Raw genomic sequence first — 25,510 nt, 5'->3', positions numbered from 1 at the left:
ACATTCTGATTTTTTTTTTACCAGAGTACTTGTAAGAATTACCAGCTCGTCCGGTTACTTCCTTTGAACCGGGTTCAACCGGCTCAAAAGAACGATTCGTTCAAGAACCGAACATCACTAGTAAGAATAGTCCTGATTAGGTTGTGTAGAGATTCTCACAAAACCTATCGGTTGGCATTCTTGCAAAACTCACGGGGCAGAAATATGACAAGTCCAGTCAGGAACATTTGGCTGGTGACTGTAGAGCTTCAGACAAAAGACCATTATTTCAGCTTCAATTCATGTTACATGAGGGCTTTTGTAGTGCTACAGTTTCCCTTCAGGACTCAGGAGAGTGTCTGTGTAACTCAGAACAGTGATCACAGCTCGAATGTGAGCAGTATTTAATGAACACACATGCACACTGATGAACTCACCCGATGTGATTGGTTCGTAATGAGATTTCCAGCTCCCGCAGGACCTGCGTCGACTCCTGCACTCTCCTCCTGAACTTCTACAGAAGACAGAACAAAAAAAGTCTTTATTGCAGCGTTCATCTATTATGCCCGCTGTGATTTCGGCAATCCCATAAGATCATTACAAATCACACTGTATGACATGGATCTAATAAACTTGGGTACAACATGTATGTATGTCATAGGCTACGGCGCACGTCAGTATAGAAGAATAAAACGTCATCAGCATGTGCGATTGGTAAACAAATAGAGCAAGATGAATCAAACTTTGGAAATTGTGGTTTTTATGAGTGCTCAAAAAAAGGAGGAGGCAAAAGAGGAGAATATGGACGTGGTCACGGCTTGGGAAAAGACGGCAACTTGGCATGCCAATTTTGCAAATGGATCACGAGGTAAGAAGTTTTAGTTTTAGCACCATGTTGCAGTTATTAATACACCATTTCATGTTGCATTTTTATTGGCTAGTCAGTAGATGAAGGTCGTAGCTGCAAACACACTGCGAGATGATCATGTTAAATTTATGACACTTTCAGAAAATTATCACAGGCTATTTAAGTCGCAGTGACAATGGCCGTCTTTGAACCTCTCTCACTGTAAGACATAAGACCACCGTTTACGAGCCATGACCACATAAATCGCAACAATTGGTCATCTTTCATCTGGGACAGCCCAAAATCGTACAGTGTGTACTGGGCATTAGGCACTTGATTCTCCTAGACAACAATGGGATTAAATAAATAGCAAAAGAAGGAAAAGTTGCTCAGGTCTCCTCTACACTGAAAAAAAATACAAATATTTATTGTTTATTGTTAAATCCCTGTTTACATGGTAGTTTCCTAATCAGAGTATTGTCTTAATCGGCTTAATATCGGAATATTGTTGTCTATGTAAACGTACTGAATGTCTCAAACTGTGCTCAGATTTGCCAAGATGATTGGATGGTGAAAATGCGTCTCTATTACATTTTTTGGGAAAGGAGAGGTTAAAAGAAATAAGAGAGATTGGTGATAGGTGACAACATTTCATTTCAGAGGTGACTCAAGTTATAACATTTTCATTTAAGATTACAAAAACAAACTTGAAACATGTATTAAAAAGTTAATTTAAGTAAATGGATTTAGCTTGCTATGCTAAATTTTGCTATGCTAAATTGTAAACAGTGCTATGCAACAAATGGGTGTGTGGTATCAAGACAAAGTGTTATGGCAACGTAACAGGTCCAAGTATTGGAATATTATTTTGCTTAATCAAAACAACATTTGTTTCTATCACCTGCTAAATACATACTTGCAATACATAGTATAAGAATTAGATGTCTTAATAGCCTACATGTCTCTCTCCTTTTATCTGTTGCTGTCTCAATCCCTTCCTCTTTTTCACTGTCATTCCCTCTCTAACTTCCTTTGATGCAATCATTTCAGTGTCTGACATCAGTGAGTCGGATTGATTATTAATGCCTGGCCTGCCACTCATCATCATGGCTGCCGTCTAATTAGTGTTGCAGAACTGCAGCATCAGTTTTGAGTTAAGATTTGGCAGCATATCCCGTTCAGCTGGTAAAAGCAGCGTGTCCCTCTCATTGGATGACATTTTCACATGCATTTCACCTGACACGTGATTGGGTTGGCCACAAAGCCACTGTAACCATGGCTACAGAGAACAAAAGTGGGCCCACAGTTTGGACTCAACCCTATTATGAGACTAAGTGGAGAAAACAACCAAATAAACCCATTACCTTAAACTAATTTGTGATTTACTGTGCTTTCACTCTTTTAATTTTTTATGAATGCAAAGTTTTGAGTTGGGTGAATCTCTGTTACATTTACCCAGTTATATTTTTTCTTTAAGAATCAATTTTATTAAGTAGATTTTGAAAGAAAGAAAGAAAGAAAGAAAGAAAGAAAGAAAGAAAGAAAGAAAGAAAGAAAGAAAGAAAATAAATAAAAATAAATGCTAATGAAGCAATTGCTGAAAATCAGTAAGAATGTAGAGCTATAAAATGAATGAGGTCATAGCACAAATAATTGATTTTGGGTGTATTTGATGAAATTATTGAGTTCATATTATTTACATATTTGAAGTGACGCAAGACTAACTTGCATTGCCTCTGAAATGACATGTTGTCAGTGATATTCTCTCTTTTTTTTTAACCTGTCCTCTCCAACAAACGTCATAGAGAAGCATTTTCATCATCCAATCCTAAAGAATTGTATCTTACCAAATATCCTGTTTCAATTGGGAATATGTCAGATTCCAGAAATAAAACGGGTAACAAATGCCATTTCAGATTGACTTTTAAAGTTCATTATAATTTCACTTAAAATTATACATTTATAAAAAAGTTGTGTCAACCACCACAAACTTTTTCTTTTAAGGCACTTCTGGCTTACTATTTTGCTATAGGCCTACTATGATTTGGTACACATTAATTCTAATCTTACATAAATAATATTAAGGATGGATCCTATACAAATTGAGACAGAGAGTGACAAAGAGAAAGAGACAGACACAGACACATAAAAACAACAGATATAGTGAGTAAAGAGAAAAAGAGGGGAGTGTGTGCTCTGTTGTTCCCAGCGTGGGTGTGTTTGGCACATGTGGAGTGCAGTGTGTTTTCAGTGTGTGTGCAGAGCTCACGCTCCCACCTCGACTTTAAGCATTCCCAGCTGTGGCGAGAGAGAGAGAGCGAGAGAGAGAGAGAGAGAGAGAGAGAGAGAGAGAGAGAGAGAGAGAGAGAGAGAGAGAGAGAGAGAGAGAGAGAGAGAGAGAGGGAAAGAGAAGGGGAAAAAGAACGCAGTTCTCCAGAGAGGTCATCCTGGATTGGAATCAATGGCAAAGACATTCTTCAGGACCCTCTGGAATGACCCTCTTCCTGCTGCAATCTGATTGGCTGAGAGCCGCGTGTGGAATGCACCGTATGTAAAGCTCTCGGCGCACACAAAGTAACAATTGTTCAAGTCTGCAGAAAAGAGCCATGGCCAGAACGTACAGCCATAACTCTCTCTGTCTCTTTCTCTTTTTCGCTTTCATTGTATTCATCACCTTCACTGGGACTTTCTATTTCCCACTGTCTATTTCTTTTTATGTGTGTCTCAACTCTTTCACCACATCTTTAAATGATCCCCCATCCCATTTTTTTTTTCTTTTTTTATCATTCTGTACTTTCTCTGAGCTCAGGGACATGATGTCAGCAGCCGGCGTGCAACACCCATGAGATCAGCTCAAGAACACCTTCAGAGTCCAAACCACATAAAAGACATAAACAATAATATCTGACCTTTAATATTTAATCTAGGGCTGTCCATCCGTTAACACATGCGATTAATGCAAAATCCTTAATGTGTTAAAATAATTGAAGGCAAATAAATTACTGAAGCACGTGAAATTACGTTATTAACGTAATTTACGTCACGCAGTTACATGATCATAGAAGTTGGGAGTTTATCACATTGAGCATCTATAATGGCACAAGTTTCAGAAATTTCTATTCTATTAACCCGATTTCGCTTCTATGTTTGCGATCAGATCATTTTAAGCCGATGAATTTTCCATCTAATGAAGAGTAAGCAAATTCATTCAAACAATCAGTCCAAAACAGTGCTAATATAAAGAAAACCAGGCTTATTACATCAGAGATGGCAGAGAAAATAGTGACTCACGGCCAGTTTTCAGTGAATTGTTCATTCCAGTGTATGTTTAGCTTTAAAACACGAGCTCTGTCATATTCTGTGATTGTTTCTGAAGAGCACTGTGTGAAATACAGACTGAACGGAACGTCAAAACATCCCACCGCTGGCCAGATGCTACGCTAACTACATTTCTCGGCTGGATAAAGCAAATCTCGCTATTAAAGTTTAGATGGATGCGGATTGTATTCAAGGTAAATATGATTGTAGTGACGTACAGGAGTCGTACAGTAGGTGTGTCAGTCCATTATTTGTTTGGCATCTCCATATGGTTCTGCTCAGTAACTTGAAATGTCTAAAATTTAAACAAGCTCTAAAAAGTTCTAAACAAGCTCTTTGTTGTTGCACTGTACACATACTGTACACTGAATTCTGAAAACTTTTGTTCTGTAATGTTTTTTTTATGAATTTTTGTTGGTGTGCATAAATTTATGAATAATGTAGACTTTTATCATTTAGTTATTTGGTGTCCTTTTGGAGTCTCCAAGTGTCCTTTTTTGGAAAGACACCTGCATTTACCTTGAAAAAAGCTTGCAGAAAATATGGTTTTGCATCGCATTGCATCAAAAGCGAATAGAAACGATTATAATTACTGACGCTGTTTAAACTGGATACAGTATACAGTAATTTCTGACATACTCCACATGCTTGAGCTACTTCTGACAACAGGACAAATGGAAGAGTAAATAAACATTCACTTTGACAGTAGGACCCCAGCATCAGGAACAAGTTGACGTTTAATTTTAAATGGCGTCCCGGATCGTGACAGAGAATTATGTTTGTGTTCTGAGCATTTGACTGCAGACTGTTTTGTAAACGAGTGTAATGGAGACTTCGCAAAGAAACTTTTTTGAAAGATGAAGCAGCCAAATGTTAGGATCATTGCAACCAAGCCCCTAAGTTAAGAAAACCCTAAAACCCTAAAACCCCTAAAACCCTAAAACCCTGTAATTTGCTCTGGCCCCCTTCCTGTTCGCAGGAGTGATGAGATACTTAGTAGATTGTCCTCACTCAATGGCTGGCTGTCTAAGTGGTGTCCACAAAATAATATAGAATTCATAGACAATTGGAAAAGTTTTTGGGGCAGACCTGACCTGTTGAAAAGAGATGGTATTCATCCCTCCTGGGATGGTGCGGCTCTTCTCTCTAGTAATATGGCACATAGTCTTAGAGCTCAAACATGAATTGGGCCTCAGGTCAGGAAGCAGACAGACTGGCTAAACCGACCGTCCTCCAAGTATATGCAGAGCAGAAGGTGCTACACACAGCCGAGCAATGCACAATATACGGCTGGTCTCAGATACTGACGGCAAGGCCACAGACCGCCCACTGTCCATTTACTGACCTCCTGATGTATATTTTATTCAACACTGGAAAGTCGAAAGTTTTGCTTAAAAAGAACCAGGTTTATATTTTAAGCATTTCTGATGAAGAACTAATCACTGGATTTACCAAAATATGAGATTCAAGTTCAAATCTTTATTTGAAGTAACCATTATTTGAATAAATTAAAATGTTCTATTTGGTCTACAAATAAACAAACAAACTGTGGTTGGTCACTTTACAGTACATGTTGCTGAGACAGACTTCTTGACTAAGTGGGCAGTTCTTGGCCAGAATAAACTGCAATCTTGACCAGTCTTTAAGGCGCAAGTCAGATGTGAGTCTAGGTTGTGGACTACTGCATTTTACTCTAATCTTTAGATGGTCTGATGTTTAGGCGTATCCTCTTTGCTCCTTATTACTTTACTGTCACTGGGCCAAGTGCTTGACATGCAATTTGGGCCATCATGCGTTCATACATCTGTCTGACATCAGAAAGTTGTAAAAGTTCAGCTAGCTTTCAATAAACAGTTGTTTTGGAGGAAGTTTTAAGTTTTGAGTTCTGATTCCTCATGATGTGACCCCTTGACACTTTCCCTGCACCAGAAATCAGCTGTAAAGCAAGGTGTATCATTTGACTCCTATCACAGGAATCAAGTTTGCCAAAGCAAGAAGTAACTTTTACCCCAGTAGGAAGTAGAATGCCTCCTGTTCCTCTCCATACTATTGTAAAGTAGCAATAAGGGCAGCACTGTAGCAAAGATAACGTAGTTATCAGGAGCTATTTTGTGTCTGAGCCTTAACACATCCCCCATCCCAGCCTTAACACACACACACACAGACACACACACACACACACACACACACACACACACACACACACACACACACACACACACACACACACACACACACACACACACACAGGCCAGTCCGCACTGAGGGAATAAGTCCAGAACTCACCTTTCTGGTCACGGCCGGGTCAAGATAACTCTGTAACTTGTGGATGTATGTGTGAGGAGGATTCTTCACCTGGAATCGTTCCTGGAAAAGAGAGATAAAAAGATGTGTTCATGGTTTTACTGATTTTCATGTAAAAGTTTTAGCAATTTCTATGTTAGTTTTGTGCTAGTATTGTAGTTGTATGAGGAATATGGAATGGGTTTATCCAATTTGTGGCATTTATCTTCACTTTTTAATTCACAGAGTGTGAATTACTTTCAGTCTTCACATCACCGAAATGTTGTCCCAACTAGCTTAACAAAGTAGTCTGAACTATTTTATGTTGATAACATTGATCATTTGTTATAGGGTTTTCCCAAAAATTCTGTCATCATTTAATCACCCTTGTGTTTTTTTCAAAATCACAAGCCTTTTGTTAAGATGTTTTATTGAAGCCTGAGAGATTTCAGTCCCTCCCTTGGAAGTCAATTTCATCAAAACTTTCAAGCTTCAAAAAGTTCATAAAGACATCATAAAAGTATCCATCTGACTTGGTTTAATTTAACTGCTAATTTTGCAATTAACAAACTGGCAGGTGGCTAAAAGTATTCAATTTGTGGGAGATATTTTCCATTGACTATGGGTTGACAGATTACATATTGTTTTTACACAAACACAAGCACACTACTGTAAATTCTCCTAAGAGAGATTAATCATCTTTTGGACTAAACTACTTTCAACTGGCCAATAGTGTGATATTAACATGTCCATATGTCTGGCCGCGTGTCCATAATCTTTGTCAGATGTGTTAACCTCATTAAACATAAGTTTAATGAAAGTTCAAAATGTTAAAGATAGATCCAAAATGAAATAATCTGATGCATGTTTTCTCCACAGGTCATTACAAATATCACATTTTAAATATCTGCAAGTATGAATATGAATTTCATCGATTTGATTTATAAATAACTTAACAAAAGAAAGTGCTAAAGAATGGAAGTAATAACAAAGTGATTATTATTAATCATGGTAACACTTCATAATCGATAGTCCACTTAAAGGGATGGTTCGGAGTAAAATCAACCTAGGGAGCCAAAGTTTCAAAGTTACTAATAGTTAGTAGAATGTTCAAAAGTGGACTATCGAAATAAAGCGTAACCGGTTAACATTTGTAACATTTGTAACATCAGTTAACATTTGTTAATGTATTACTAACCATAAGCAATACATTTGTTACTGTATTTGTTCATCTTTGTTAAAGTTAGTTAATACAAATACAGCTGTTCATTGTTTGTTCATGTTACTTCACAGTGCATTAACTAATGTTAACAAATAACATTTTTGATTTTAATAATGTATTAGTAAATGTTGAAATTAGCATTAACAAAGATGAATAACTGCTGTAGAAGTGCAGTTAATTATTAGTTCATGTTAACTAATGTAGTTAATGTCAACTACTGAAACCTTATAGTAAAGTAATCTTAAATGGATGGTTGATTATGATTTCACTTTTCTAACTTTAGTTAGTGTGTAATGTTGCTGTTTGAGCATAAACAACATCTGCAAAGTTACAACGCTCAAAGTTCAAAGCAAAGGGAGATATTTCCTTTTAAAGAAATTCCTTTTTAAGGACTACAACAAACGGCTGGTAGAGACTACACAACATTCCTCCCGGGTTAGTGACATCACTAACCCTAACATTTACACAAACCCCGCCCCCAGAACACGATTTATAGATTATCAAGACAGAATATGCTAATCAATGACTAGAAGCTAACTACACATCAGCTACATAAATTCATCAACTAACCATTCAGAAACGTCCTGTTGCTTCTACATGTTGTCACCTCTTCTTGAGTCTCTCCATCATTGTCTGAATACGGTTTGAACATAAAAGGCTAAATGTTTTTGAAATTTTCAGTGCATGTCTGTGTGAGCGCAAGCTGTTGAAGTGCCGCACTCTGTGCCGGGAGCAGCAGCTCATTTGCATTTAAAGGAACAGACACAAAACGGTGTGTTTTTGTTCACCCTCAAAAAGTGACAATTTTAACATGCTATATATATATATATATATATATTTATTTATTTATTTATTTAACAGGGAACATACAGTCAAACATAGTTACAATACAAAGCCTGTAACTGATGAGCAGCATATAGAGTTTATAGCTAATGCTAATTTTCAACTCCTGTCCCTGGTTGGGCAGGTTGATAAAAAATATCTGTGGGGTATGTTGAGCTAAAACTTCACATACACACTCTGGAGACATCAAATACTTATTTTACATCTTGTGAAAAGGGCATTATACCACCCCTTTAATCATTTATGTATAATATTTACTCATACTAATAATTTTTTTATATTCTAAATCAAATGTGTATACAATTCTCTCACTCATTTGGATGTTGACCTTGGCAACAGCCAATCAACAGCAGTGCATAACAGGAAAGAGGAAGAGACCTAGTTCTGCTCAAAACAACACAAGGCCCCTGCACACACACACACACACAACACATCAGCCACAGATATCACATTGACATGTATTATGTGGCCGGTGTGTGAGTGTTTGTGTGGATCATGTATACTCTACGTTATGGGGATAAAATGTCCCCACAAAGATGGCAATATTCAAAATCCTTGTCCTTGTGGGGAATGTTTTTGGTCCCCATTAGAAAAACAGCTTATCAATCATACAGAATGTTTTTTTTTATTTATTTTTATGTTATTAATAGTAAATTGGTTAACATGGCGGCTCATGTGATCTCAACAAGGCAGTGTCCACTGATAGATTATCAGTGGGGTCACATGGTGGCCAGTATTAGAGTTCACAATCATTGTCAATATCACTGGTTGGATGGGATGGACACAGTATAGGATGTGTATTAATAATGAGTATAAGAAAAGCAACAACAACAGCAGCCAGACAAGTTGTGCTGTCTTCATGAGGACAAGATAAATTATGTTATGTCTGCAGGGACACAAGGTCACCTAATGGACAAACAATGACTTACTGTAGTACAGATTGCCCACACTTGTCTCACTGAAATGCATGGTAAAATCTAAAATACATGACTGGGACCCGTGGAATTCCATGGAATTGTATCCATGGCAAACAATGTCACCAGAGTGTGGCACCAAGTTAAAGTTCACCGATAATTGAAAATTCTGTCATAATTTACTCATGTTCCAAATCTGTATATACATTTATTTTTCCTTCTGTGTGTACAAAAGAAGATATTTTGAAAAAAATTGTCTGTTGTTTTAGACCCAAATGACTATTATTAGATTGACTGGGAGAATGGAGGAGGTAAGAGAAAGAAAGAATGTACTGTCTTACCTGATCACAAATGAGTTCCCATTTCTTCTCATTGTCGTACTGCCGAAGTAATCTTGCTTTGTCTGGAGGCAAGTTCATTGAGTTCTGCATAAAGACACAAAGAGAGACTAAAGTTAGTTGAAGTCCAGTAACTTCCACTGCTATCAGACAAACAAGACTGTTTATATATTTTTCCTGGAAAAAAGAGACAAAAAATACTGATTAAGACATGATTTATAGCAATGCACATCTAACAGACACAACACTTAAAAAGTGAAGAGTGCTTTTCACGCAATGCGGTTTTAAAAATGGGCTGAAGTTAAAGAATATCTGTTTATCTGACCCTTACGAATACATTCACCCCATTCATAACAAACTCACTTCATGGCTCTGTGTCTGTGTTAGAAAAAAAAAGACTGTGTGTAAAATGTGCTGGTTCAGCAGAAGAGGAGACACATGGGGCTATATCTCTGCGCCAGCATCTTCTTCCTCTACAGACAGCGAGAGATACTCAACTGAAAAAACAGTGCCATTACTGCAGAAAGAAAAAGTGATCAGTGGCTGGATTCATTAAAATCGTCTTAAGAAAAAAGAATCATAGTGATAATTTTGTCTATTAACCTTTTTTTAAGTATCAAGCCTCTGGATCATTGAAATGTAAAGGCTGCGAGACGTGTTAGTTTAACAACATTGGAAACTGGAATCCATTTGGTTAATGTGACATGGAGGAAAATAAAATAAATGAAAAAAACTTCAATGGACAAGAGCTGGAGGTTCTCATTGAGGAAAATATTGCAATGAAGAGAGTTCTCCTTGGGAGGCTTGATAATTACAGTATGTCATGATAGAAAGTAGGAGATGTGCACGTAGGAAGTGGCACGGGTGTTTCAGCAACGACTAGATTATATAAGTACAATATTGTAGTAGATATATATATATACTGTATATATGTTGCATTTTTATAAATTGTTCATTTTTAACGTATTACCGGTGAGAATTTAAGACAAGTTGGAGGTTATCCTAACTTCAAAAAGTTGTTTATGATATTTCTTAGAACATTCTTTTCAAGAATTTGAATTCAAGAATTTCCCTCTTAAGTTTTATTTTAAGAAAAATCATAAACAAATACAAAATAGTTATTATCTTTTATCGAGTTTAAAAAGAAAATAGCAGTAAGAACCACAATAAAAAAAAAAACTTTCAAAAAACCTGATTGTATCTGTGAGTGTAAATTTAAAAATGTCAGTTGTTACGCAATGGTAGATGCTTCTGAAGCCACAAGTCAGTGATTCAATATTATTTTGTTTTGTTAATATCATATCATATCATTGTGTTTAATTACCAAATTCATGGTGAAGAACTACACCTCCCATTATCCTGAACAGATATAAACCAATAAGAGAGTTACCACAAATAAATGAGAATAATGGTAACAGTGGCCGCCTAAAGAAAATGCCTCTACACTCAATTGGATAAACCTAAAACCAATCAGAGCAACGGAGTAAGTGATGTATGTTCTTCATTCATCTTTCCGATCGAAAAATGCCTTGATCGCGGTTCTCTGTTCCTCTTTTAAAATGAATGCGCTGTCGATATCTTCTATAACAGACGCGATGCCGGAATCTACACATCTCAATTCTCCAGCGGCAGTGGCAATTCAGCCCAAGCGCTCTTTGGTGACGTGGATGATTACTTTACTGTTGATCATCTGTCCATCATCATTATAAAGCCTACATTCAAGTTATTTTAAGGCATGAAGAATTTTTTTTTTTTCAACAAAAAAACTTTTAAATATGTAATTTTGGTGATCAAAGATGAGTTTTAAGGGATACATTTATTGACAGGGGGACTTTAAATACATATTCAGTTGTATATAAAATGTAAAAAAAAAAATTTAACTAGCATTGCGTATTCAACCATGTCAATGAGGTGAGTAGTTCACTCAATGTTCAAGTTGGCATGAAATGAAAGGTCACCCTATTTGATCACATCTATTTTCTAAATGCATGTTATTGATCTTTTTGTAAACAACATATGCAGTACTTCTTCAATAATTTTAATCTGCTTAAACCCGCCTCTGCAAGCTCAAGTTTGTCTGTCTCCATTTTTGAGTGCAACACCCACATCTCAAAAATACAGATGGATAGAACCAAATCCCTGTTCTGCATTTTCTCTTTTTTGGTAATTCAGAATTGTTACACTTGGATATACAGCACAATTGGTTTCGTTGATGTTTTATTTTTTATTTTTTATCTTTATTAAAATGAAAGGGGTATATATTTCCAGAACCAAGGCCTTTTAAAAAGTGGATGGTGCCTATAATCATATCCAAGATCATCCAAAATAATTTCCACTACAACAGTTTTACTAATAATCTGTTAGCTTTGTATTTTTCAATAACAAATAACTTTGTGCTGGACTGCATTCCCTGTGTGGAGATGTTTATTCTCAAACATACGGACCATCTGCACATGTGTGTGCTCAGACTCCAAACATGTGCTGAGATCAGACCTCCACCTCTTACACAAGCGCTGTCCTTTACGTCTGCCCTACTTTCACACATCTGCTGCATGGAACTCCCCCAAAACACTGCAGTCACCAGATCCCCATCCGTACCCCACCCTTCAGAGCAAACTGTACACCACCCACCCGAACACAAACAGATGATTCCCTCTCCAGCTGTGTGCTGATAGGAAAACTAATCTTAAATTGCATCTTAATTTGGAAAAAACCTATGGTACAGGAGCCACACTATTTATCTGTGAGTATAGTCGTGTGCTGCTCTTGTTGTTTTTCTCTGTAGATTCCCAAAGCAGTGCTACTCACGCAGGAAGCCACTTTAAAGCGGACGGCTATGTTGTGTTTTCCAGCCTCAACACAGCAGTTGTTGGCCAGAGGGAAAGCCCAACACTTAAAATGTGATCTATAGACAAAAAGGCAATCCGTCATAATGACTTTGAACATTTTTCTCAACAGAACTTCTTTAACTCTATCCCCACCAATGATCGAATTTTCCAGAATTTATGACACAACGCTTCCCCGCCATTGACAGAGTTTTCAGGGAGTCCATGTTTTCACTGTTATACTGTAGGGGGCACTATTACGCACAACAAACAACGTTCGCACAACTCTGAATAAAATTCAATGACGTTAAGGCTGTAATGTGATTGGTTACCAAGGCACACGTGATCTAAGTTAGCCGTTACGCTTTCTCCAATGGTAGAGCCAGGAAAGAGTACAGAATCTCTGAATCAAAACACAGGCGAAGAAGAAGCAGAAACAACAAGGAAGCTATAGAGGCATTGCTTATAAAATAACGTAATCCTCAAACAATAAACAGCATAAAAATCAAAACTGCCTAACGTTACAGAATAAAATGTTGCCCCAGGACTAGGCCAGTGAAGATTTGGGGGTGTTGATGGAAGCAATCTATTCCATCTATGTTTAGATCATTGTTCTGAATCCGATCATTGACAAAAACAAGATTTTCTCAGCTTTTTGTTCAAAATGTTACTTTATGAAACTTACCCACATTTAAGTTTAGATAAAAAAGAAATAAGAATGTGTAAAGCTAGAATAAAATGTATATATATATATATTTATTTTTTTTAAGCAGAGGGGCTCTTCTCTTTCTTTTGATATATTGCATGTTAAGATATTCATACAACAAAGTATTCCGGGGGCCATTCTTTTTTTTTTTCTTTTTTTTTTAAGTTAAATGCTGGTGGTGGCTGGCAACTTTATAAAAAACACTGGTGGGGAAAGAGCTAATAGGAAGACATTCTCTGTTCTAAAATGTAAATTAAATTGCTTGGCAGCTCCAATGTAAGGCAGCATCCTAACTGAAATAAAACCTCACAAGTGACTGATTTGACTGCCTTCTGTACTAGTACTAAAACAAGTTCAGTTTACTTAAAGAAACATTGGAAACCGATTGCACAAGTCTCCATAGCTTAAAATGGAAGATTAATTCCATGTTGAGAACAACAGTATTTAGTTTGGTTGCAGTAACAAAATATAACAACGTTAATTAAATTGAATTAATACAGTAATCTTACTATTAAATGTGTAAAACATTCTAGAGTATATTAACTAAAATTGATATATTAAACATGATATTTCAAATTAGCATCTGGTTATGATTTTTTGGGGTTGTAAATAATGGAGCAAATACCAGTAAAATTACTAGTGCAAACCTTACTAAATCACCTTGCATGATTCAATTAAATACTTTCCTCCCATTAATTTTGTGTCTGGAATGGAAACACCTACAAATGCATTATGCAATAAGGTCAGCTGCAAAAATAACGCTGTCAACGCCTTTTCAGCGCAAATTTTTTCACTGTGTGTCTTTAGTAAATCCTGACAGTAGTGTTTTAACACCAAAAGAGGGTTTGCGCTGTCGCAAGCTGTTAGTAAATCTGGCCCTTAGTCTGAACCAAGCAAAAAGAGCAAAAGCTTTTCTGATAACACAGTGGATGGAAACAGTTGCTAAGGGAGATTTGGTATTTTAAATATATACTTTTTAAAGATTTGCAGGTGCAGTTAAGCGCACTTATTTCTCACAAGGGGATACATGCAATGTTACTTTAGAAAATTTTAAGAAGTCGACACTGCCATAAAAGAAATTAAGTCTGTATTTTTACTCCATTCAGATACAAAAGCTGTCATTCTATATTTAAACGGAAGAGATCTTCTCCTTATCTCCACCTGAACAGAAAAACAAAATTTCTGGTTCTGTGCGTGTGGACTTGTTGATGAAATTTGTGTAATATGATATTGCCGTGACAACAGAGAAACCTAAATCTAATCTGCAAGACCAGATGCCTGACAAATGAAATAACAGACCGATATTTGATGGGCAAAGCCATATGCTGAACAAATAAATATGATCAGTCAAGCCAGTTCATGCCAAGTTCAAGTTTTAGATACAAAACAACAAGCCCAACCCACACAGGAGTAACACCTAGATCTATCTTTAATGTTTTAGAGACACAATGTAAGAATCTCTAAGGATTTTTAGTCCAGACAGGCAAGATTATTTGTTATATTTGATATGGTTAATTATATTTCCAAATGTAGAAGCCTCTAAGGTCTGCAGATGGATAATTAGAGAAGTAGAGGCAGGCAGAGATAGTCTCAGACAGACCGCCCACAGTCCGCTCACTGACCGTCTGATGCATATTACACACTAAAACGAGAGCTGGGCTCAAAACACCTTTTACTGTTGTCTGTACAATCATTTGGATTAACTGGTGCACCATTACTAGTAGAATTAGAACAACTAATTTTGCTCAATGGTCTATCATCTGAGTATCTTTGAATTTAAAATAATTTGCCCCTGAACATCACATAAAAATAAGGTTGATTCTTATAGACACTCTTGACCAGAATAAGTCGCCATGTGGACCAGACTTTATTTGGTCATGCTGGATAAAATTGTATGTATGCATTGTTAGTTTGTCTTTTTAGATTGGTGTTGCCATATATATACATTTTCCACCAAAGAATATGGCTCTAAGATGGAAAATCCACTCATTTCGAGAAAGAAGTTTCCAGGAACAACTGCTTGGTTAGGACACTGATGTCTTCTTCTATGGTCAGTTTGACCCTGACAGCAGAGTTCAGGCAGTGCTTTGATCACCTGTGTTTGAATGGCTCCTCAGGGTCGATCTTAAACATCCTGACCGCTCGAAAAACCCAAATAAGCACCTACACATCCACCCCGCCCTGACCCAAACACCACTAAACACAGCTCTCTCAAAACTGCCACAGCATGAGCATGGATAAAAGAGGGTGATATCATCATCATCATCACTTCATGGTTCTCTTAATGGTCTGTAAAACTTGCTCTGCAAGACTTGAGCTGAACGAAAAAAGTTCAAATGAATTAATGTACCATGCAACTGTAGACAATGTGTCATTTTGCTATGCAGTTTATACCATGGTAGATATCTGTGCAGCTATCAGTGGGCAGGACTGGCATAAAGAAGTGCAAAAAGTCCCCAAACACACTGTTTAAAAAAAAGAGTCATGGCAACATCAGTTTTTCCATTAGTCTAACTCATATCAAAATAATTGAACCAATTTGACCTTCATGTCTTATACAGTGTGTCTGCATGGTTGGATTACAGAATTACTGCACAAAATTACAGAAGATGCTGGATTGTCAACAGTACCAATAGTGCATGGGAAAAGGTTGGAATTCGATTGAGTTTGAATCCTCCTTTTGCCAAACTCTCTCTACTCCCTTTTCCCATAGTTGTTCATGGTTGCTGATCTACTACACCACAACTTGCGTATTAATAAAAAATTCAGCTGATGTTTTTTTGTTGTTGTTTTTTTACTTCGAAATTGAACTTTTCTTTATATAATAATAGTTTTACTGTTTGTAGCTTTTTGTTTTGTACTCATGTTCCACAATGTGAAGCTGTCTGATGTATGCCTTGATTTGTCATGAATGATCATATCTTTTGGTGTGTACCCATCAAGTTACAAATATAGAGAAGACAATTAAATAAGATCAAGTACCTGTCATTTGTAAAGTATTTGACTTGCTAGAATGAACCACATGTTTATGTTTTTTTTCCTGAAGATGACTGACTCTCTAGCTTGTCATTATATGAGTCATAATAGGATAGACAAAAAGGATAAATAAGCCTTATAGCACAGCATGAAGTTTTCTAAATAAGAATTACTGCTAATCTTAATCGCAGTTTAGACCTGATCTCTGGTCTATTTGTAGTACACTAATGAATCACGATTTTACTGGTCCACGCACAAACATTGACCGTTATATCTCATAACTCTATTTGGAAACTTAACTTTGGAAAGCCAGAATGCTACATTCAAATTATCAACAAATGCAGAACTTAACTTTACTTAATCGTTTCTGTTCAATGTCTTTTAATTGTCCAATAATGGACCACTAAATAATGTTTGGCAACCACAAATTGTCTGTTTCACCATTTAAAACCTCATAAACAATGCTGTCTTTAAAAGTGTGCTTTTTTAAAATTAAATAAATGCCACTTCACTTGATATACTGTTATCTAAATACGTCGGACATGTCTGGGAAGGGAGTACTAATAAAAATCTGGTCTGGTAGTTCAAGTAGACATATATGTTTTCCAGTGTTAGTGCGTTAGTGTGTGTACCTGGTAAACCCTATGTTGTAAGGACCAAATGTCCCCACGAGGATAGTAATACCAGTAAATGTTGTCCTTGTTGGGACATTTTTTGGTCCCCATGAGGAAAACAATTTATGAATCATACTAAGTGATGTTTTTTGAAAATGTAAAAAATGCAGAATGTTTTCTGTGATGGGTAGGGTTAGCGTTAGGGGATAGAATTTACAGTTTGTACAGTCTAAAATCATGTCGGAATAACCCCCTAAAAATAAATAAAAGAACTTGTGTGTGTGTGTGAGTGTGTGAACATGTGTCATCTAAACAGTAGTTTAAATTTCCCTTTCTTGTATCAGATTCACAGTGGATTTGTCAACCATAAAGTGGATTCGAAGAGTTTCTTATCACAGCATTATAAAGAGGAAGAGAGCAGTTCTCTGAGGCAGACTCAAATATCTCTGCTCTTTCCTCTCAGTGAGGCATGTGATCACTCCTTCTCATATTTTCCTGTGTCTGGTGGCATCCAGACAGTCTCTTCCACTAGACCAAATACCCCATGAGTCTGGGCTGCAGACTAAAAGTGACAGAAAATATATTTCTGACGGTAAGAAATAAATCTGTCTTCACAGTATAGCTTGCACTTATGCTGTATATTAATATAAAATGTAATAGAAACATTTAAAAGCATACAAAAATGGGAAAAGCTATCCAAAAAGTTCCAATGTGTCTACAGGTTATCAGTCTAGCAAATACAACAACAACAAAAAATCCACATATATAAGCACATGTTAAAATATAATTAAGAATTAATGACTAAATGAGACAATTAAAAGTCCTTGATATGTGTCAATCTGTCTGGATTATTTGTAATGAGCTGTTTTGTGGGGGTTTTTTTGTGGGTTTTTTTGGAAGAAATATGTCAGCGCATCAAGAATTTGTCGCAGAAAGTTGCCGTCTGGGTACGAAAGAGCTTCAGCTCTTTACATCCCCACTTACAGATTAATGGTTGACTGCAAAGAACTGCTCATTCCTGCATAAACACTTGATTGTTTCTCATTGATGCTTTTGAATGTTTCAGTCTACACAAACTAGTCAACATGCTGTGTATCAGTAACATCTGTAGGAAGAGCTCAGTATCTGTCAGCAGGGAAGTCAGCGACTGAAAACAGGTGAGACCTCATAATATTGTAAATTCTCTTTTTCTTTGTCTTTCTGTCTGTCCCCTACCCAACGGCTCCTTGAGTCACAGGTTTAGCCAGGTGGCGAGCGTCATCCCCTAATTAGTGCAACATGTTTCCGTAATCCGGACGATTCTGCGAGGCTACGCAGGTGTCCTCCGTCTGCTAGCGGATTAGTAGTATAATCTCAGCCCCCCCACTGTCCACTGCACCCCAAACACAGACCATTGAAATCTAGCTTACAATTTACTCAATACTGCACTCTTGTTTTGGCAATTATTTCCAAGCATGCTCGTTTCATGACCTCATGATCACGCTGTATGAGAGGGGTGTACAGATATCCTCTTGAACATGGAAATTTAGCATTTTCAACATTATGATGCCTACTGTATCATATTTGATACACAAAGGACTCTAGGGACTCTAAGTTAATTGCTTAGTTTGGGAATAAAATCAAGGTGTTTCTTTTTTTCTTCCTCCTTGAGTATGAGCTCCATATCATACTATATGAGTCATAAAAACCTAATGTATCAAATATGAAAAAAAAAAATATATATATATATATATATATATTTTGGAAACTTATTCCATAACTGTTTTGTTTAAAAAAAAAAATGATTTCCTGACTATTTTTTAACAGAGGAGAACTGGCCACCGACTGAGCCTGGGTTCTCCAAAGGTTTTTTTCTCCATTCTGTCACTGATGGAGTTTTGGTTCCTTGCCACTGTTGCCTTGGCTTTTGTCTTGCTTAGTTGGGGACATTTAATATTCAACAATATTATTGATCTGCCTTACTTAAGGTGGACGATGACGCAATTTTCTTCTAGAAACAAACTTTGTTGTATTATTTTCATGTTATCAATGTGAAGCTGCTTTGATACAATCTGTATTGTAAAAAGCACTATATAAATAAAGGTGACTTGACTTGACATGCCTATTTGTTCATATGCCATTCTTTACAGGTTTGATAAAAAGTCTTAAAATGAATCATTCAAACAAACATTAAAATTATGTCATCATTTACACCCTCATGTCCTTCCAAACCTGAATGACTTTCTTTCTTCAGCGGAACACAAAAGAATACACTTTGTAAAACATTGTGAACCAAACAAAATTGGAACCCATTGACTTCCATTGTATGGACAAAAATCCCTAAGAAAGTTCTCAAATGATCTTCTTTTTTGTTCCACAAAAAAAAAAAAAAAAAAAAATCACAAGGACGATCACAAGTCACAAGGATGATGACATCACTGTTTTCTCCAGAACCGCTGTAAAGATAAATTAATCACTTTTTTACAACAGAAATGAACCATCACTGAACTTCCTTAAGCTGGCGCTATTTTCTTCTAGATCTGCTGTACAGCCAAAACAAACTTTGTTGTATTATTTTTCTGTTATCACTGAGAAGGCTCTTTGAAACAATCTGTATTGTAAAAAGCGCTATATAAATAAATGTGACTTGACAAGGTTTTAGAACGACACGAGGGTAGAGAGTAAATGATGACAGAATTTTCATTTTAGGGTGAGCTGTTCCTTCAACTTTTTTGAAGTTTAATCATATAATGAGTTAGCGGGAGTATATAGGGGAGAAATACTGGGAGTAATTCAGTAATATGCTATTGCAAATTAAAAAGTGAAAATGCTGAAAATTCTTCCTGAGAAAACTTCCTGGTTACTGCGTACAAATAATAAATAATCACATAAAACCTGTCGGCCCTTATTATTATGCATTTTGAGAATCTTGTGCTCAGTGTCTACTACCCTATAAGAAGATTACAGACGATTCATTTTAAAACAGAGGCCGATCTGTGATGGGTTATCAGAGTGTAATCCTTTAAATACTGTACAGTTAAGATGATTTATTCTCTTTTCCCTCCAAAACTTAACAACAATGTGATAGTGAGCAGCCCATTTGTTTCTTTCCAGTTATTAAAGTTATTTTCTTTCCAAATTATTATTATCACACATCTCTCTGAAATATTTGATTCTGATTGGTCATTCTGCAGTCAAACTGTATAATTAACTTTTGTCACAGACAACCGGTTTCTTATAAATCTGTGCTAATTTGTATAGTATAGTAGTATACTGTATCACTAGCATCACTAGTTCAGTGTTTTTTAACTGGTGGGTCGTGACACAAAAGTGTACAGTAACTCGGTGTTGTTTGCATTTTCCCCACGATGTGCACAGAGTTGGAGTTTGACTACCAACACATGGGAAATATGACTGAATATTTAGTATAACAGTACATAATTAATCATAATTAATCAAAACCAATTTGATTCGTTTATGACAGCGGATAGTAGTTTCTAATGATTTGTTGTTAGTTCGTTGTCATATAGGTGTCATGAGTATGCACTTTTTTTTTTTTACATTAGTCATTTCGTTCACCTGTTGTCATTTAATCAGTTAATCTTTGTCCAGCTGTTCCTGTTTAGTTCCCTCATTTTTCCTTGTGTATAAACACTTCATGTTTGGTTCAGTTTGATGTCAGTCATCACCTATAGCCTATTAGTCACATTGAAGTTATGTGTTATCTTTCTGAGTATTCGAGTTTCCTATTAAAGGACTATTTAGTTAGATCTACTGTTTCAAGTCTCATTGAATTTTAAGACCATGACAGCAGGGTTATTTCTTAGAAACATGAAGGTGCCCTTGATGAAGCATCTATGTTAGTCCATTTAAATGAGTGTGTTGTCTGTGTTTTATTGGTTGTTGTCTCCCCTCTTCCAACCATCTACACTCCCACTTTTCCAGAGCTTTACAAGCCCATTTCTTGAGTCTTTTTCAAATCTGATGTGTGAACGAGCAGAGCTAAAACAGAAGTGTTTCATGACACTTACAAAAAATGTAACACAAAACAGGGCTTCAAACAAAAAGCCCAGACTACAACCAACTATGGCTGGTGGGGAAAACACAGCATAACAAAACTAGAATATAAATAAAACTAGCAAAAACAGGGAGAGTAAACAGAGAGGTTTTAAAAACTTGACTGACTGCCTATCAAACCAACAGGAACCAGAGCTTTGTCAAAAAACAAACCAGCAAAAGACAGAGCACACAAGGGTAATATATAAGGAAAGAAAATGAGGGTAACAAAGGAGAGCATGTGGGACAAATGAACTAATATAAGACAACAAGGGGGCAGGGCATGAGACAGGAGAGCACAAACAAACATGACATGAGCCATGTGCTCACACCCAACATGACAAAACAAGGACACATGGCAAATCAACAACCAAAGCAATGTGCTCAAAAATAACAACGCAACACAACAAACTGACAAATACGCATGGCGAGAGAATTAACAACACTTTATATGTGACATGGAACACGATTGGAATCAGAACCACCACACATTTTGCAGAAACCACTGTTGGCTTTGTGAGTCAGCATTTAAATTGCTTCACAGACAGTGTCTTGTTATTGTGATTCCAAAATCAATTAATGTTGCCTCATTTAAAAAGTCTGTGTCAACGCAAATTTTCTGTGCTGATTTGCATTATAAAGATCCCATAATGAGAGAGAGAGAGAGAGAGAGAGAGAGAGAGAGAGAGAGAGAGAGAGAGAGAGAGAGAGAGAGAGAGAGAGAGAGAGAGAGAGAGAGAGAGAGAGAGAGAGAGAGAGAGAGGAATCAAACTTTCGAGAAACATCTTTCTCTCACAAAAGCACATGGTTCTCTGACATGTTTGCTCCAGACACGTTTCTCCAAACAGAGTAAATAGTCCTGAAAAGTGAAACGGCCATGCATTAAAGAAGTAGTAACTTAAAAATGAAAATTCTGTCATCATTTACTCACCCTCAAGTTTTTTCAAACCTGTATGAATTTCTTTCTTCTGCTGAACACAAAAGAAGATATTTTGAAGAATGTCGGTAACCAGACAGTTGATGGACCCCATTGGCATTTACAGTAGGAAAAAAAATACTATGGAAGTCAATGGGGTCCATCAACTGTCTGGTTACCGACATTCTTCAAAATATCTTCTTTTGTGTTCAGCAGAAGAAAGAAATTCATACAGGTTTGAAAAAACTTGAGGGTGAGTAAATGATGACAGAATTTTCATTTTTAAGTGAACTATTCCTTTAAATGCTTATGTTCAGATTACAAGGCTGAAAGAAAGAAAGAAAGAAAGAAAGAAAGAAAGAAAGAAAGAAAGAAAGAAAGAAAGAAAGAAAGAAAGAAAGAAAGAAAGAAAGAAAGAAAGAAAGAAAGAAAGAAAGAAAGAAAGAAAGAAAGAATATAATGTGTAGAGGGTAAGGGGGCAGTGAGCTGTAGAAGGGTGGGTTGCAGTCGGTTATGAACATTTAGTCTCTTCTGTGTCACCACACTAATATGAAAAGCTAAAGCATCACAATTACTAACAGCAACCACACACATAAACACTACAAATCAACAAACTCTTCAACACAGCTACCAAAAACAAACTGATTTCAGTATAAACCACATCATGTAACTACTTTACTATACTTTGCTTACTGACTAGTGCTTCTGGCCCCAGTTTAGTTCAGTATGTTAGTTTTCAGTTGGTGAGTATGTCACATGTCAACTATGTTTCAGCTGGCCAACCTACAGCATTCAACTCTTCTTTGTGTTTTGCTGAAACAAATATCAGTCATGGCAATTTACCGGCCCTGCAGCTTGTGAGCATTGAAGAGGGTTTTACAAAAGATCCTCCACCTTTATTCTTTTAAACACACTCTGCCTAAACCGGCTGTGATGTTTTCAATGCTGTCACATGCTGTCCATATCACAGTGCTCTAAAGAGTTAAGATCTGACCGCCTCACACAGGGCTGACTCTGACAGAACCAAACAAGCTGCTAATACACACTCAGGACCCATTAACCCCGTCACATGACACTTCACAGCTAAACTATTACACATGCTATACAAAGACGAACTCAGACGCACAGGACGAGAGATAATGAGTGCCAGATCAAGATGGAGAGAAAGAAACAGATGAAATAATAGCAACAACACTTAAAAAATTACAATCTACTATATAGGATTTAATTTGTTAACATCAGTAAAATGTAAAAATATGCTATTGTTCACTGTTAATTCATGTCTGTTCATAATATATCAACTAATGATCATTTTTATTTGAAGTTAAAGTTAAAAAGGTTATATTTAGAAATCTGTACAAGCTACACTATAGTTCAAAAGTTTGGGGTTGATAAGATTTTTTTATGTTAAAAAAAATACAATTATTTGAATGTCTTTTATACTCACCAAAGCTTATACTCACTCACCTTTAATGACCTTTAACCTTTAATATGGTTTAAAATGTAATTTATTCCTGTGATGGCATCCTTCAGAGATCATTCTAATATGCTGATTAGCTACTTAATTCTTTTTCTCAGGATGCTTTGAATAGAAAGTTCAAAAGAACAGCATTTATGAAATAAATTCACTTTATAAAAGTCTTTACCGTCACTTTTGCATCCTTTCTGAATAAAAGCATTAATTTATTTTTAAACCTATAAATAAATAAGCTTTTGAAGAATAGTGTAGATTTATAAATGCTGTAAAAGTATAGTTAATTGTTGTTCATGATACCTGCTGCAATGACTAATGTTAGAGAAACACTTGGACAGGGGAAAACAGGGATTTGGGGTTGGGTCCAAAAAGCTAAATGTCTGAGCATTGCTGAAGATTAAGTACAAACAGTCGACACAGCAAGTTCACATACATGCATTACAGTGAGTCCGTCACCGAAACGGATGAGCTCCCCCGCTGGGTCACAACACGGGGCAGAAAAACGGACACGGGCTAAACTCACTTGAGCAAGACGACAGACGTTAGCAGATCACAAGAATAAGAAGTGAAATGACTCTGCAGACACGGGTCATTACATCTTAAGAGTCTAGGAAGCCAAACCATTAAAGCAGATGAAGAAAAAAGAGAGAAAAAAAAGAGTAAAATCTTCTTCCAGTGAGAGGTGCATCAACTAGTCTCAGCCTTATGAGCATGGACTGCTCATGGACAGCCTGATTAATATTGTGGAAAAAATGACAAGAGCTGGCTGAAATCACTAGGTCCACACAGACCGACTGACTTTTTGGTCCACGGCCTGTTTTTCAGGTTCTAAAATTCTAGTTGTTTGTAATAGGGCTGATATAGCAAAATAAAAATGAAATTGCAATTTGGCATTGCAAAGCCTACAATTTAAATATATACTAGTGCTGTAAAATCCATTAATCGTGATAATCTTAAATAAAAGTTTGTGTGTATATGTTTACACAAATTGCTCAACACAACAAATGTTTCAAGTTCATTCCCCAAATTCAACTGAAAATGCAACTTTTAATGACTTCTGCAGTCTCAAAATTATTCAACCCCTTCATACCAAGCATGTTTTCAGTTGAATTTGGGAAAAACACTTGAAACATTTGTTGTGTTGAGCTATTTAAATTACTTTTGTTTGATTTGTTAATTGCAAACAGCTGAAAGTCTGTAAATTTTGCCAATAAACCTGAATTATAAACCTAAATTTAACCGTATTACCTAAGTCTCATGTAGGCTATAAAAGCAAACTACAGTGGGTTGCTTTACATGTCGGTCAGTCTCTTTCCTGGGAGGTTCTTGACCAGAATTACCTGCAATGCTGGCAATATGCAGATAGAAATAAGAAACTGAGACTTGAACTTAAATAAACCTTGTTTCTTTCTGTTGAATCGTGACTTGTAAGCACAAGGACACCAAATATCTGGATACTGAAACAGCACAATACAAAACCCTCCCTAAGATCAAATGACAGGAACTTACATTTGTCAAGCTGTGACTATACAATCCAGTTATTCAACAATCATATTCTCTAGGGATGGCAACCACCAGTGGCCCCATGATATTTTCACAATTCCTAAGCAAGGATACCATATTATTGCGATACGCTGAGTATTGCACTTTACTGTGCACATCCTGGAGAGAGATGTAGTAGTACTGATTATGAAATTAAGATTTCAAATTATGAACAATGATGAACAACACTCCCAATGCCAAACCAAAATTCACGTCCTGAAAAGATCAATACTTGCCGTCCATGTATCGATACAATATCCCCACACAAAATATTGTGATACTATGCTGTATCAATTTTCTTTCTCTCTCTTTCTTTGATTAATTAAGTGCTCTGATGCTTTTGTACAGTCAGAATAACATCTGGATTCACAAACACATGGCTTGGCCAAAGAAAACACCCACACACACTTCCACACCATCTGTGCAGGGAGCTCAGGCCACGCTGGAGTTTCTCGCAGCTGTCCCCTTGGCCACCGCCGTGATCCTGAGAGCTCCCATGATGCACTGCAGGACAATGATGAGGGCAGAGAGCCCAGCATCCATTCTGAACAGTCACTGTTGGCTGATGAAAACACCAGACCAGCCTGTGACATCATCTATCCGCGCTCAATACAGCCACACACACTGATGCTGCGGAGTGTGTGACACGACGCATGAGACAAAAGAGCTCAGCTAATC

The 25,510-nt window shown here is 36.6% G+C and overlaps 1 protein-coding gene across 4 annotated transcripts in view; it reads right to left on the bottom strand.

The window, feature by feature from the left end:
- The window catches only part of fmnl2a (formin-like 2a), an 87,689-nt gene that overhangs the window by 48,132 nt on the left and 14,047 nt on the right, over positions 1–25,510 (bottom strand). For all 4 annotated transcript variants that reach the window (XM_082176058.1, XM_082176057.1, XM_082176056.1 and 1 more), the window contains exons 2-4: positions 9,748–9,831; positions 6,431–6,511; positions 417–493 (exon numbers count right to left, since the gene is read on the bottom strand). In XM_082176058.1, coding sequence (XP_082032184.1) covers positions 417–493; positions 6,431–6,511; positions 9,748–9,831 — 242 coding nt within the window. The remainder of the gene's footprint in view (positions 1–416; positions 494–6,430; positions 6,512–9,747; positions 9,832–25,510) is intronic.

Source organism: Leuciscus leuciscus (genome assembly GCF_965113295.1).
Source record: "Leuciscus leuciscus genome assembly, chromosome: 7".
Lineage (NCBI taxonomy): Eukaryota > Metazoa > Chordata > Actinopteri > Cypriniformes > Leuciscidae > Leuciscus > Leuciscus leuciscus.
Note: the sequence above shows the minus strand (reverse complement) of the source record. Positions and strands in the feature narration are given on the sequence as shown.